The 15,087-nt window shown below is 40.0% G+C and overlaps 1 protein-coding gene across 1 annotated transcript; it reads left to right on the top strand.

The window, feature by feature from the left end:
- si:ch73-196l6.5 (riboflavin transporter 2) lies at positions 1-4,798 on the top strand. The gene is made up of 4 exons (XM_024441875.2): positions 1-103; positions 1,739-2,779; positions 2,945-3,068; positions 3,861-4,798. The coding sequence occupies exons 2-4, from the start codon at positions 1,782-1,784 to the stop codon at positions 4,068-4,070; spliced, it is 1,332 nt and encodes a 443-aa protein (XP_024297643.1). The 5' UTR covers positions 1-103; positions 1,739-1,781; the 3' UTR covers positions 4,071-4,798.
- The last annotated feature ends 10,289 nt before the right edge of the window (positions 4,799-15,087 follow it).

Raw genomic sequence — 15,087 nt, 5'->3', positions numbered from 1 at the left:
GGGGCTATAATCCCCAGGTCCCCTCAGAGGGATCCTTCAGTGCATAGGACTTTGGCTTCTCTGCACTGCAGAACCTCTGACTGAACTCTGCTGTCTACCCAACGTGAGTATATGTGCACGGATGCATGCTATCCTCTTCTTACTGTTAACCTTTTTTTAAACGAAGTGAACAATCTGTACTCTTATCTTTTGGTTTACTTAGTTCACACTTTTGCAAGTGCACAATCATTTAAATAGATGGAATATATTTTATGATTGTGATGCATGCTTTTTCATGTATGTGTAGTCTACTTAATTTTTACCTGAAAATGTTATTTCTGCTGACAAAGTCTGGGACATCTGTTTCAATGTCTTGCTTTTATCTCCTCTTACTTTTAACTTAGAGGACACGCTGTAACAAAATCATTTCCTATAATTGTTTTCCATTCCTTTTGAGTTGTTTTTGTACCAGATCAAAGACACTGCAGCAAGCTGGTTTCCTTGTTAATAAACAATCTCCTGCTCAGATGTTTTTATAGTAGTTATGCAATACTTTTACAGTATAAGTAACCAATGTTACCTTTTTGGCTGCTTCTTGGTGATATTTGAAGTAAATTAAGGAAATGTGACCGTGTCCAATTAACTTTGTCATAAAGTATACTGGGTAGGTCTTTCAGTATTGGAAGCATCATAAAGTGATTTCCACTAAATCATTTTTTACATAAATTTGTAACTTCACATCTGAAGCCTTGTAAGAATCTGTAATGAATTTGACATTGTCGCCTTTAGCAGAGAGCTTCAACTGATAAGAATCTTCTCCGAGATGACAGATGTTGGCCACTTAAACCTGTAGTGTCATCAGTAAAATAAAGTTTTACAACACACCTTCAGACAAGACGTTGTCTGGACCTTTTAGTTACAAAACCCAATGTTTAAAAAAATGTGTTTAAGTAAGGCTGAGATTCAAGCCACGGCATTTTGTAGAGCAGCGCACTACACAGCTCTCCCTACACAGCACTCACTACATAGCTCTGTAACACCTGGGATTGAATCCTGTCTTAAAATACTGGGAAATCATTTGGCATGTCTTTTTTTACATAACTACAAGTAGACTCTTCTCAATGAGTTGAGCCACTTAGCGCCTAAATATATTCAGCTGACTAATAACTATCAGGAAAGAGTGTTTGGTATTTGCTTAGCTGAAAGGGGATTAAAATAAGGTGAAATGTGCGGGGGCTGCATCGGATGACTAACGCAATTTTATAACTTTTATGGTTAATGTATGGTAAAGGAACAATGGTTCCCACCCACCATAGGCATCAGGATGTTTACTGATGTGCCTGCATTTTAACTAATAACATGGTTCACCTGCATTTCAGTGGGGAAAGTCAAAACACTTCGATTCGAGTCAAGTAGACTTTTTAGATTTTGGTACGAAACGTCATACCAGAGCAATCGTTGAGTAAACACAGGAAAAGGTCACTAAGCTGGAAGGAGTATTCCTTACCAGCTGCACGGGGTGAGTGAGACTGTTTCCTTTTCAAATAGATGTGGTCGAGACGTGTGTTTGTCGGCCGTTGTTGTGGATTTGGCATTCTACTCTTACCTCAAGCGTTGCATCAATTCAACATTGGAACACATTGCTGCTTTTCTTTACGCAAAGTACATTTCTGTGAATAACAGGCAAAGTATAAATATATTCTGTGTTAATTTCATTGTATTTTATGCTGCCCTAACTCTTATTTCTATCTCATTCTAGAATCCACTTCCGAGCGCACCAGTGTTCAGTACCCGGATTCACAATGTCACTTTTCATCCATATATTGGCCTGCCTGTTTGGCATGGGCTCCTGGGTGTCTATCAACGGACTATGGGTAGAGCTGCCTCTCATCGTGCCCCAGATTCCCGAGGGTTGGTACCTGCCATCCTACCTATCCGTCCTCATCCAGATGGCCAACGTGGGGCCCCTGTTCATCACCCTCATGCACCGCTTCCGCCCCGGGGCGCTCAATGAGACAGTGGTCATCTATGTGATCATCTCCCTGGGCATGGTGGCCAGCTTTCTCCTGGCCTTCTTCTGGAAGGAGACGCTGCTGGTGGCGGGCGTCCCTCGCAGCGTGGCCCTCCTCCTCCTTACCTTCTTCCTCTCCACTGTGGACTGCACCTCCTCTGTCACCTTCCTGCCCTTTATGATGCGTCTGAAGCCCCAGTACCTCACCACCTACTTTGTAGGGGAGGGTGTCAGTGGCCTGCTACCCGCCCTGGTAGCCCTGATCCAGGGGGTGGGGGTGGTCCACTGTAACAACTGCACTCAGATGATAAATGACACTGGCTCAGTCAGTCTTAGCTACGAACTTCAGGCTCACTACCAGCCGGCCAACTTCTCAGCTGGGGTGTTCTTCTTCTTTCTCAGTGCCATGATGTTGGTGTGCCTGGGAGCCTTCATCCTTCTGAACTACCACCCTGCCGTGGCCCGGGAACGCCCAAATGCCCGCTACTCCAACGGGGTCCTGGAGAAAGGCGAGGCAGCTCAGATGAACCCCACAGAGCAGAAGGCCATGATCAAACAGTCTGATATCAAGCCCAAAAGCTGCTTTGGGACCGGGACGTACAGCCGGATACAGGTGCTGTACATGTTCTTCATCCTGGCCTGGGTCAACGGATTGACTAACGTTGTGCTTCCCTCAGTGCAGTCCTACTCTTGTCTGCCCTATGGAAACAGTGCCTACCACTTATCGGCCACCATGGCTGCGGTGTCCAACCCTCTAGCCTGCTTCATTGCCATGTTTTTCCCAACAAGGTCAGTTTTGTTTAAATGCATTTCCAATAAATAGGAATGAATCGTTATTTAATTTACTCATTATCAACTTAATATTTGTAGGCTTATTTTATGGCCAACAAAATGGGACTTTTATTAAACTGCACCCCCACTAATAATGATAATGTTACTGTCATCCTGTCACAGGTCCTTATTGCTGTTGGGGGCTCTCACTTTGTTTGGCAGTGGGATTGGAGCCTACATTATAGGCATGGCAGTGCTGAGTCCATGTCCTCTGCTGGTCAATGAAACCTCAGGAACCTTCCTCATTGTACGTTTCCACAACATAAATTCATAATGTACAGTGTGGTTGGAAATTATTGACACCCTTGATAAAGATGCACAGTAGACTATAAACCAAATAATTAAAATAATTAGCTACTGTATATTGTGGTCAAAGATCATACCCCCAAGACATGCTAACCTCCCCCTCTAACTTTCTCATTGATTATTCACAATTCATTCTTATCAGTAATCATGGTAGCATCCACATTAATGTAGAAGTGTTTAGAAACATATTCTATTCATATTTACAATTAGTGACTCCAAAATGATGCAGTACATTATTTACCATGCATTTATATTGGTCACAAATTAATCTGAAACGCAACCAAAGCTAACTGCAAATAGATCCAACAAGTTTGTATAGTCACAAACTTGATGTAGTCATTGCGTGCTAGGGACATGGGACCAAATACTGAACTTTTGACTACTTTATGTAAAAGAATCTTTAGGGATGTCAATAGTTTTGACAACTACCTTTTTGAGAAAAATATATGTTACTAGTTAAACAAAATCTCTTTCTCTGGGCAATTGTATAAGAATATAATTTCCCCTTTAAAAAAAAGTTAGCTCAGTATGTGGATTATTTATTTTATAAAGTCATTATTGCTCATCTTTATCAAGGGTGTCAATAATTTCAGAACCCACTGTAGTTCTATGCTACAGATGAAAGCATAACATAGAGGACTACATCTCATAGAAATAATTATTACACATACAGTATATGGTAAACATTACAATGGATTGAATAAGTAAATGTTATACTTGTCCCTTATCTCAGGTGGGCTCCTGGATCTTCTTCATCCTCACTTTGTCCTATGTTAAGGTGATCATTGGTGTTATCCTCCGTGATGAGGGCCACAGTGCCCTCGTGTGGTGTGGAGCAGTGGTGCAGTTGGGGTCCTTCATGGGTGCAGTCACCATGTTTCCCTTGGTCAGTGTGTATAGTTTATTTTTATCAGGAGACCCATGTAATACAAAGTGCCCTTAAATTATGCTAAACAACGATGAACCAGGCATATTCTGAGAAACATATTTGATTAATTCTTCCGAAGCATGTGTACTTCATTAGTAAAAATGCAATTGAACAACTAACTAGTGAGGTGAACAGAATTCAACCAACTCGTAGGAGTAAAGTAAGGTATACCCTATATAAGGTTCAGGGTGATTTACTATTTGGACAACACCCTCCAAGTATCTTGTCATGTGACATTGGTGCTATTGATAAGCTACTGTCAGAGCCTCTTTTCACTTTACACTAGAAGCTTGTGGATGGTAAAATTAGGGACTTTTGTCAGTGCATGCAAATAATACCAGGCAGCGAATAAGCACCTTTAGAGAGTAGCGCATACCAGGTAGATAGAAAGAACATTCAGCTCTCCGGAAGATAAAAGCCTAGTGTTTTTGTAGCAGACGCTGTTGAATAAATAAATAAACTTGTGATTAGCTATGTCAACTATTGTGGTTGCCCTAATCTAATGTTGACAGATCAATGTCTGACAGTTTGGACTTCACAAGAGTTATGTGGAGTCTTGACTGGACCATTCTCACTGTGGACAATCTTTCATAGGAATTCAGTGATGATATAGCAATTTTAACATTTGGTCATTTATTATTTACTCATTTGGTAATTTGTTTACTCAGCTCCCGAGTGGCGCAGCGGTCTAAGGCACTACAGTCCCTGGTTCAAATCCAGGCTGTATCACATCCGGTCGTGATTGGGAGTCCCATAGGGCAGCGCACAATTAGCCCAGCGTTGTCCGGGTTTGGCCGGGGTAGGCAGTCATTTGCTCTTAACTGAGTTAAAATAAAAGTTGAGCAAATTAGAGTTAAGTGCCTTGGCCAAGGGCACATCAACAGATTTTTCACATTGTTAGAGCCAACGACCTTTTGGTTATTGGCGCAATGCTCTAACCACTAGGCTATACCGCTCTGTATTGTAATGTATTGTAGTATACTGTAAACCTATTACAGTTCATTAATATATTGCAGTGGCTTTAACAGACTTTCTGTTGAGATGAATAAAATACCCCGATAACATTAAAGGGGCCATTTGCAGTTCAACTCAGAGGTTCAACCCAGCACTGTTTTGGTAAATAACTGAGGGATGGAGCTGGAGAAATGTATATTTTGGGTTCTGATAGGGAATGAGAGTTTGAGTTATATTCTTTAAGAATCAATGAGTATATAACATATTTTAAAGCCCAAAAATGTATGTACCAATCAGATTTTTCTGCATACTCATTTCTTAAAATATCAGAAAATGTGATTTACACACCAGTGTGTTTAAAATATATATATATATATCTTCCAAAAATAAAGGTATTATAAGCAATTGTACATTACTTTGTATCATAAAAATAATAGGTCTTTAATTTGTTACATTCACTGCTAAAATTGACTAAATTTGACTACAAAGATGTAGTCCTCAAGCTCAAATGGTGGTCCTCGAGCTTTTAACTGTGATATGGTGGTCCTCGGAACGGAAAAGGTTGGTAACTGCTGGTCTACACAAATTAATAAAGTTATGTTAATCCCAACATTTCATTCAAAATATAAAGGTATAATGATTTATGCATCACATTGTTGCTGTGGATTTTCCTTGTACACACAATTTACAGTACAATATGTGAGTGGCAGACCACATGTAACAACACCTGCACAGGATCGGTACATCCGAACATCACACCTGCGGGACAGGTAAAGGATGGCAACAACAACAACAACTGCCCGAGTTACACCAGGAACGCACAATCCCTCCATCAGTGCTCAGACTGTCTGCAATAGGCTGAGAGAGGCTGGACTGAGGGCTTGTAGGCCTGTTGTAAGGCAGGTCCTCACCAGATATCACCAGCAACAACGTCGCTGGTTATACGCTGTACCGGCAGGATAGAACAGCAACGTCTGGTAAGACAAGGGGCAGCAGGCTATGTATTTTTGTAAATAACAGCTGATGCACAATATCTAAGGAAGTCTCAAGCTGTTGCTCGCCTGAGGTACAGTACAACTAAATCTCATGATAAACTGTAGACCACACTATCTACCTGGAGAGTTTTCATCTGTATTCTTTGTAGATGTTTACGTACCACCACAGTCAGAGGCTGGCACTAAGACAGCATTGAATGAGCTGTATTCCGCCATAAGCAAACAGGACAACGCCCACCCGTAGTTGGCCAGAAAACTCTGGACCACCTTTACAACACAGAGACGCAAACAAAGCTCACCCTCCTGATTCCTGCTTACAACAAAAAATTAAAGCAGGGAGCACCGAGCACAGTAACTAAATAAATTTAAAAAAGTGGTCAGATGAAGCAGATGCTAAACGACAGGACTGTTTTGCTAGCACAGACTGGAATATGTTCTGGGATTCATCCAATGGTATTGAGGAGTACACCACATCAGTCACTGGCTTTATCAATAAGTGCATTGATGATGTCGTCCCCACAATGACCGTACGTACTGACCCCAACAAGAAGCACATGCATGAGAGCACCAGCTGTTCTGGAAGACTGTGATCACGCTCTCCACAGCCAAAGTAAGATCTTTAAAACAGGTCAACATTCGCAGGGCCAGACAGATTACTAGGGTGTGTACTGCGAGCAAGCGCTGACCAACTGACAGGTGTCTTCACTGACATTTTCAGCCTCTCCCTGTCCAATTCTGTAATACCACTCCAATTTGCATACCACCCCAACAGATCCACAGATGATGCAATCTCTATTGCACTCCACACTGCCCTTTCCCACCTGGACAAAAGGAACACCTACTTGAGAATGCTATTCATTGACTATAGCACAGCGTTCAACACCATAGTGCCCATGAAGCTCATCACTAAGCTAAGGACTCTGGGACTAAACACCTCTCTCTACAACTGGATCCTGGACTTCTTGACTGGCCGCCCCCAGGTGGTAAGGGTAGGTAACAACACATCCGCCACGCTGATCCTCAACACAGGGACCCCTCAGGGGTGCGTGCTCAGTCCCCTTCTGTACTCCCTGTTCACTCATGACTGCGCGGCCAGGCACGACTCCAACACCATCATTACATTTGCCGAAGACACAACAGTGGTAGGCCTGATCACCGACAACGACGAGACAGCCTATTAGGGAGGAGGTCAGAGACCTGGCCATGTGGTGCCAGGACAACAACCTCTCCCTCAATGTGATCAAGACAAAGGAGATCATTGTGGACTTCAGGAAAAAGCAGACAGAGCACGCCCCTATTCTCATTGACGGGGCTGTGGTGGAGCGGGTCGTGAGTTTCAAGTTCAATCACCAACAAACAAACATGGTCCAATCACACCAAGACGGTTGTGAAGAGGACACGACAAAACCTATTCCTCCCAGGAGACTGAAAAGATTTGTCATGGGTCCCCAGATCCTCAAAAGGTTCTACAGCGGCACCATCGAGAGCATCCTCACTGGTTGCATCACTGCCTGGTATGGCAACTGCTCGGCCTCTGACTGCAAGACACTACATCAGTACATCACTGGGGCCAAGCTCCATGCCATCTAGGACTATACCAGGCGGTGTCAGAGGAAGGCCCTAAAAATCATAGACTGTACCGGAGCGCCAAGTCTAGGTCCAAGGCTTCTAAACAGCTTCTACCCCCAAGCCATAAGACTCCTTAACATCTAATCAAATGGCTACCCAGACCATTTGCATTGCCCCTCCCCCTCTTTTACACTGCTGCTACTCTGTCATCTATGCATAGTCACTTTAATAACTCTACCCACATGTACATATTACCTCAACTAACTGGTGCCCCAGTACATTGACTCTGTACCTGTACCCCCCTATATAGTCTCGTTATTGTTATTTTACTGCTGCTTTTTAAGTACTTGTTACTTTTATTTCTTATCTGTATTTTTTATTTAAAAAAAATTAAACTGCATTGTTGGTTAGGGGCTCGTAAGTAAGCATTTCATTGTAAGGTCTACACCTGTTGTATTCGGCGCATGTGACTAATAAAATTAGATTTGATTTTTATCTAAAACAGCACTGAACACCACTGAATTCTATGTACACTAATCTTCCTTCATTGCCATGGGTTGAAAAACATAATGTATCAATTTCCTGAATGAATCAAACTACCGTTTTCTGTCTTTCGTGCATACAGGCCCTCCAAACCAGTTTTTATGATTCATCAATACTTTCCTAAACCTAAATCTACAAGATCAGAGTATTTTTAAATCTACCAATTGGTGCTGAAACAGAGACGAGTAGGCTGTGCATAGCCTATATTTAGATGGCTTTCTTTCATTGATCCCTAATATTCTGGACCCATTCTCTTTATATCTAGTGAGTCTGTTGATAAAATTAGAACTTAAAGGGATGGCTTCATTTCAGATTACAAACGCTATTCAATCAAAATTCCACATCTGCTGGCCAGCAAGTGGGAGGTTTGTCAGCGGTTGCATTCAATTTATTCAGAGCACGAATGATAGCTACACCTGCAGAGCGCCTTACATGTCTGAATATCTGAATACCAAATACTGAGAGGAAAGGCATGCGTAGGAAAGGTGTTATTGCTAAGTCAGAATCGGACACATTTTGCATAGCAGGAAGGGTTTGGTGAAAGTCGTAGTGGAAGAGATTTAAGTGGAAGCAGCATATTTGTTCCATATTATGTATTCTGCAATTTTTTTAAGATTTCTTTTCATATGCTTAACATGGGCTGGATTCAATACATATCGCGGAAGTATCTCAGAAGCTCAGCAGTATAGCTCGATTGAAATGTAAAGTCAACGTTCCCTAATACAACAGACAAGGCCTGGGTTCAAATATTTGAGTATCTCGTACTTAAAATACTTTGAGTATTTTCAAACACACAGCCCAAAACAACTACTTTTCTTTGAATGACTATTTGTAAAAACTAAGTAGACTAGACAGTATGTTCAAATACCTATTTAAAATACCTGGGTTAAAATGCATTGGAGTGTATTTGAGTCGGTGTATTTGAGTTTTTCAAATACTTCCCGATTTGTATTTCAAAATACATACAAATATTCAACTACTTGTCTTTTCAAATGAAATAATTCTGAATACTTACTTTGAATGTATTTGAAAGTAATTGAGGTATTTGAACCCAGGTCTGCACCAGTAACGAGTCATGCCTGACAGAGAGAAGCTGGCCACTGGAGGTCAGTATACACCATACTAACACCTTTTCACATAGGAGACATTGGACTTTCAGTCTCATTCAACATCTGTTTATTCTTCTGTTCATTTCTTAACATCTTACAGTAGCCGGAGATAATACAATAGCTGCCAGTTGAGGACTTGTGAGGTGTCTGTTTCTCAAACTGCACACTGTAATGTACTTGTCCTCTTGCTCAGTTGTGCACCAGGGCCTCCCACTCCTCTTTCTATTCTGGTTAGGGCCAGCTTGCACTGTTCTGTGACGGGAGTAGTACACAGCGATGTACGAGATCTTCACTTTCTTGACAATTTCTCGCAATGAATAGCCTTCATTTCTCAGAACAAGAATAGACTGACATATTTCAGAAGAAAGGTCTTTGTTTCTGGCCATTTTGAGCCTGTAATCGAATCCACAAATGCTGATGCTCCAGATATTCAACTAGTCTAAAGAAGGTCACTTTTATTGCTTTTTTTAATCAAGACAACAGTTTCCAGCTGTGTTAACATAATTGCAAAAAGGGTTTTCTGATGATCAATTAGCCTTTTAAAATGATACACTTGGATTAGCTAACACAATGTGCCATTGGAACACAGGAGTGATGGTTGCTGATAATGGTCCTCTTTACGCCTATGTAGATATTCCATAAAAAATCAGCCGTTTCCAGCTACAATAGTAATTTATAGTATTAACAATATCTACACTGTATTTCTGATCAATTTGATGTTATTTTTATGGGGGAAAAAAAATTGCTTTTCTTTCAAAAACAAGAACATTTCTAAGTGTCCCCAAACCTTTGAATGGTAGTGTATATGTCTGTCTGTATGTGTTTATATCTATATAATGTATTACTAAATTTAACTGAGTGTATTATTAATTAACTAAATATAACTCTCTAAAATCTAAACTACATGAATGTAATATTCAATATAAATAATTGAGCCAACTGTAGCATTCAAAAGAAGGTATTTATTATTGACAATACATACAGTACATGAAGCAGAATTGGAGCCCACAAAAAAAAACTGTGAACAATTAATCTGCATATCTGAACAATATAATAGTCAACTTTTCAGTAAACATGGCTTTGTTAATTTCCTTTAAATTCATGGATTAAGACTTAATATAAAAGAGCGGAAATAAATGCAGTTGTAATAAGGGAACTTATGCGAGCTAATGATACAATGAAGCAAAAATCTGATTATTTTAGCATGTATTCAGTCTAACTATTGTGCATTCTACAAACTGAATCTTAGAATACTATATATTGTAGTGTATTATATAGTTAACCATTTGGTAATATGAGGAGCTACAAACACTTGAATAAACAAAGTACATGCTATAAGAATAAATACATACTTATAGAAAAATGTAAAAGTTTTGGATCTCCTACATGAGAAATTGCTTTTCACCATTGTTACCAATTCTTTGGATTAAAGGAAATAATAAATGTACATAAGAGACACCTTTTTCTATTACAGTCTTAAATGTATACATTATTTGAGAAACAAACGCTATACCAGCATATTGCATTGGTATCCAGGAATTATTTTCTAATTGACAATTTAACCAAAGTGAGATGATTTCTTCCTTTCATATGAATAAAAGAATGATTGCTAATGTACGTATTACCAGATTTCTCCACTGTTTGTATAAGCGAAACCAAAAAAAAAAGAATTTCAGGGATGGCATGATTAGTGTGGCGAAAACCTGCTGTATATGCTCTCTCATTCACATATTTTTTCAAGCATAATTCTTTCCCTCAGTATCTTGTAGACAAGAACTACACAACTATGTAATAACTATGTAAAGGAAATTCATTTGACTTAGCATATGGCAACCATATGAAGCAGAAGCAAATCAAGCATTGGCCAGTAAGCAACAGAGTTATTATCACAGGCTGACTATTGGCTAATCAAGCATATGAAATGCAAACATTGCATTGTCCCAACAGGACAGAGGCAGCACTGGTACTTGAGATGAAATTTTGGCTTTCCAAAAGGCACTAGCCTTGAATATCTTCAAAATCCTCTTGACAACATAGCCAACACTTTGCCCTAGTTGTATTTCCTTAAAATAAATATACACCTGAGCAGATTGAGGTCTTTGTCTTTTATAAGGCATGTGCTTTTAACTCACTGTACTCAAGGACTCAATGTTGATGCCATTTCTCAGTCCTTGGGTGACATGAAGAGATGGCTCAAATCACAAACATACAAAGCTGTACTAAACAACAGATCAAAAGTCAAATTGAACATGCAGGTAATGCTATCATTGGTGAGTGTGAACAAGTGCTTAAAGGTCAACTGCCCCTTGGAACCAACTTCACTGGTTTTAAACGGCCTATGTGGCATCGATGAGTTATTCATTCTAGTGTCAAAATAGAGTGCAAAGTGTAAATAGAATAATTTTTATTATAAAGTCAGTCTCGTCCAAAACAGAGTATTGTAAGTGCGTTCGTCACAACTTACTAGGAGGTTGGGTATGGATTACTTTCATGGCCACTTTTGTAGATGATGCCCAATTGCCTAGAGACAACACGTTGTCGTACCATGTGGACATTTGATGTCAAGTCTGCATATGGATACAACACACGCACGTTTCGCTCAGCAAACAGGAGTGAAAATAGGCTTCCATAAAGTTGCTGCAAACTCCCAATGCATTTCAGTCAATTCTGCTGCCTGTTAACTGTCAAACGACTGGTGTTGGTGAGTATGTTAACTAAATAGATAAGTGGTACTAGCTATCTAGTAGCTATTTTTGGTTATACATAGGGTGTGAAAAATGCCATATTTTGACTAATGTTGTATTTCTGTTGCTAATTGTGTAGCTAATCCTCTTAATAAAACCAATGGTTCAAACTGCATGTCTCTATCACAATCCGTTCAAAAGTTATTGGTGTTTTTTCCCTTGTAGGATGGCCAAAATTAGGATGACTAAATCAATGGAGGCCAGAGTGGTCCAAAAAAGTGGTCAAAAGTTTGGAAAATTGCATTGTCATCTAGGCTGGATTCTGTGCAAGAATTAAGGCTACTGGCTACCTCACTTTCCTGTTGAAATATCTTTTCTCGAATCCGCAGGACATTAAACAATATAGAGGTAAGATGGATATTGATTTTGAGACATGGTATGTATTATTTTCATATTTTAGTATACGCTTTTCGTATTAATTCGAAATTCCTATTTTTTTTTTAAAAATACGATTTCTCACAAAAACAAACGTATCTCTGTGAAATGTCACTGAGCATATACCAAGCATTTTATTTTCAAAGCTTTTAATATTTAATTCACCGCTATGTCAACAGAGCTCGGTGCTTATTATTGGATGTATTAGGTTACTCATGTTAGAGAAAGACCCCATGGAACGATTCAGAACATAAGTAATCATATTTGTCTTGGTAAAATGTATTTTATAACATAAGGAAGTGAAATTTCATCACCAAAGCACGTTTTCACCCACCCTGGGCAGGACACCCTATTATAAAACATGATTTGATAATGCTAGCGAGCCAGGCTAGCTGTGATACCACAGATGAAAGGGGAATGATACTGTAACTAGATAAATACATTACTCTAACGTGTGATGTATAGCATGTCAGAGGAAGATGTGCATAGCTCACATTAGCTAGCTACCTTGGTAACAACAGATAGCCCATTGGCATTTAGGGTCAATAACAGGGCAAGCACTTGGATACTAGCTTTTTAGTCAATCATAGGATGTAGCCAGCTTGTTTTCAATCATGTTTTAACTCGAACTGCATAGCTAATGTTACGTTAGCTAGCTAGCCAATTCATTGAAACTCGTACAAAGATATGATAACTAACCCGGATTTGCAAGTTAGGTCTCTAGCTAGCATTCGGGGGCTTTGTCTGATAACCCAAAACAACATGCCTGTTCTCATAAAAGTTTATCATGTATGCTCTAGGGCAAAAATAAATGTAGGATGGCACTTGTCTACTGTAAATATAGCTATGGCTCTGGCAGCAAATAGCAAAACATAACAGTAAACATTCAGCAATGTAGACTGCTGGTTGCATAGCATCAACGTCACCGGCCTGAATCTATTCCGTAGTTACAGTCCCTCTATTAGCATATAAATTACTTACAAACTAGAGAACCTTATGTTTCTCGCTATATCATTCAGTGATGATATGTATTCCATTCACAGGCTATATGCACAACCTGGTGGATTTGTTGTTCAGCAGCTTCGTGAGTAAACCCATACCATATTAGGAGCTGTTACAGAAGGCTGAGGCAGTGGTGAGGCACCAGTCCTGCTTCAGAGTAATGGAGGTCACATTTGGTCTGGTCAATGGTCAAAATTACTATCTGTCCTGAAATTCACCTAATCACCATTCATAATACAATGAGTGCCATGTATAGTATGTTGTAAGGAGGTGGCCCCTTCCACTGTGCCAATGGACTACTCCTGGGCCCCAGAGAGTAATGCCAACCAGTCAGTGCCATGCTGGCACGTGTCCCTTGTGAATTAGCTATGAATCAGGATTGGCTATGGCTATGTTCAACGGTGAAATAACGGCAGAAGAGATGCTTTTGAAATGTAGTCCTCTGACTGAAAGACAAGTTGACACTGATGTCTGAATTGGGAGAGACGTTGCACTCAGCATTAAAATTATACAATTATACACATCTATTACTTTGTATCATATGTTGTTACTTTTGAATTGAATGGCACTATCAATAGGGGGGAGGGACCCTGTGTATTCTTCAAACATGTCAGGGAACTTTTGTCTTATACACCATAAAGGAAGGTACAATATTTGCACATTATCAGAACACTTCTTCTACAGTATTATGTGAAGTATGGTTTATTATACATAGAACTGTTACACTTGAAAGTTATCAAAACACTTTGTTTAGAATATCTACATAAGTTTAACAATTGCACTCTTCTCATATTACTCTGTAGGCTCCTGGATGGAGCTTTGAATTGGGCAAACTCTGTCATATCGAGGATGGAGTGTCATGCACTCCACCCCTCCTGCCCCCTGACTGCACTTGTCTATAACCTGTAATACATTACATATATTAAAGGGACCTCCTCACCCAGAGTTTTGCATGTCAGTGTGTGGTTAGACAGCCAAATCCTTAGATTTGGCCAAATAGAATGCCATTCTGGTTAGACAGCTGAAGTTGTACTCAACACAACTTATTTTTATTTGCTAGCTAAGTGTAGGCACATCAATATGATATCTACATTATACAATACTTTGTCTTTGTAACACAAACTCATCCCTTTGTGCAATGTCAAGATTTAGGCTAGGTGACACCTGACAGGCTAGGTGACACCTGACACACCTAGGGATTATTAGTAGTTTTGGGATTTGTCCCCCTGGGAAAGATGTAACAGTGGACACAAAGAGAGATGAGACAAAACTAGCCAGTTATAGAATATTGTGTTGGTGGACAGCTGAGCTGATTTAAGACCAGGTGTTCAACTCTCGGTTTAAACCATTTCCACGGTAACATGCATTACATGACTTGACGAAACACAAACTAAGTTCTAAGCTACTTTCGTAGCAAGGTGTTGTAGAACGAGTGCCTTATGAAACACATTCCAGACACTGGCACTTGCTATCTTGGCATAACTGATTTGACAGAGAAAAATTAGCTAGATAGGATAGCCAGCTGCAGCTATCACCAAGCTACGCTAGCTGCTGTCAGCTTGACTAAACAAGCTCATACAAACTGTAGAACTGAATTAGCTGACCATCTTGAGAAGGTCGAGTCAGTCAGGAGGGGACAAGTCCTCAACTTCAAACGTTGTTCTCTCCATAGCAAAGCTAGTTTGTTTGTTGTGATTCCGCTATCATTTCTTTATGAGCATTGATGAAAAACAAGGCCAAA

Source organism: Oncorhynchus tshawytscha, linkage group LG13, assembly GCF_018296145.1.
Source record: "Oncorhynchus tshawytscha isolate Ot180627B linkage group LG13, Otsh_v2.0, whole genome shotgun sequence".
Classification (NCBI taxonomy): Eukaryota; Metazoa; Chordata; class Actinopteri; order Salmoniformes; family Salmonidae; genus Oncorhynchus; species Oncorhynchus tshawytscha.
Note: the sequence above shows the minus strand (reverse complement) of the source record. Positions and strands in the feature narration are given on the sequence as shown.

Coding starts and splice junctions, on each gene's coding strand:
- si:ch73-196l6.5 (XM_024441875.2), top strand. CDS start 1,782: ATGTCACTTTTCATCCATATATTGGCCTGCCTGTTTGGCATGGGCTCC. Junction 2,780..2,944: donor GCCATGTTTTTCCCAACAAG/GTCAGTTTTGTT, acceptor ATCCTGTCACAG/GTCCTTATTGCTGTTGGGGG. Junction 3,069..3,860: donor CCTCAGGAACCTTCCTCATT/GTACGTTTCCAC, acceptor CCCTTATCTCAG/GTGGGCTCCTGGATCTTCTT.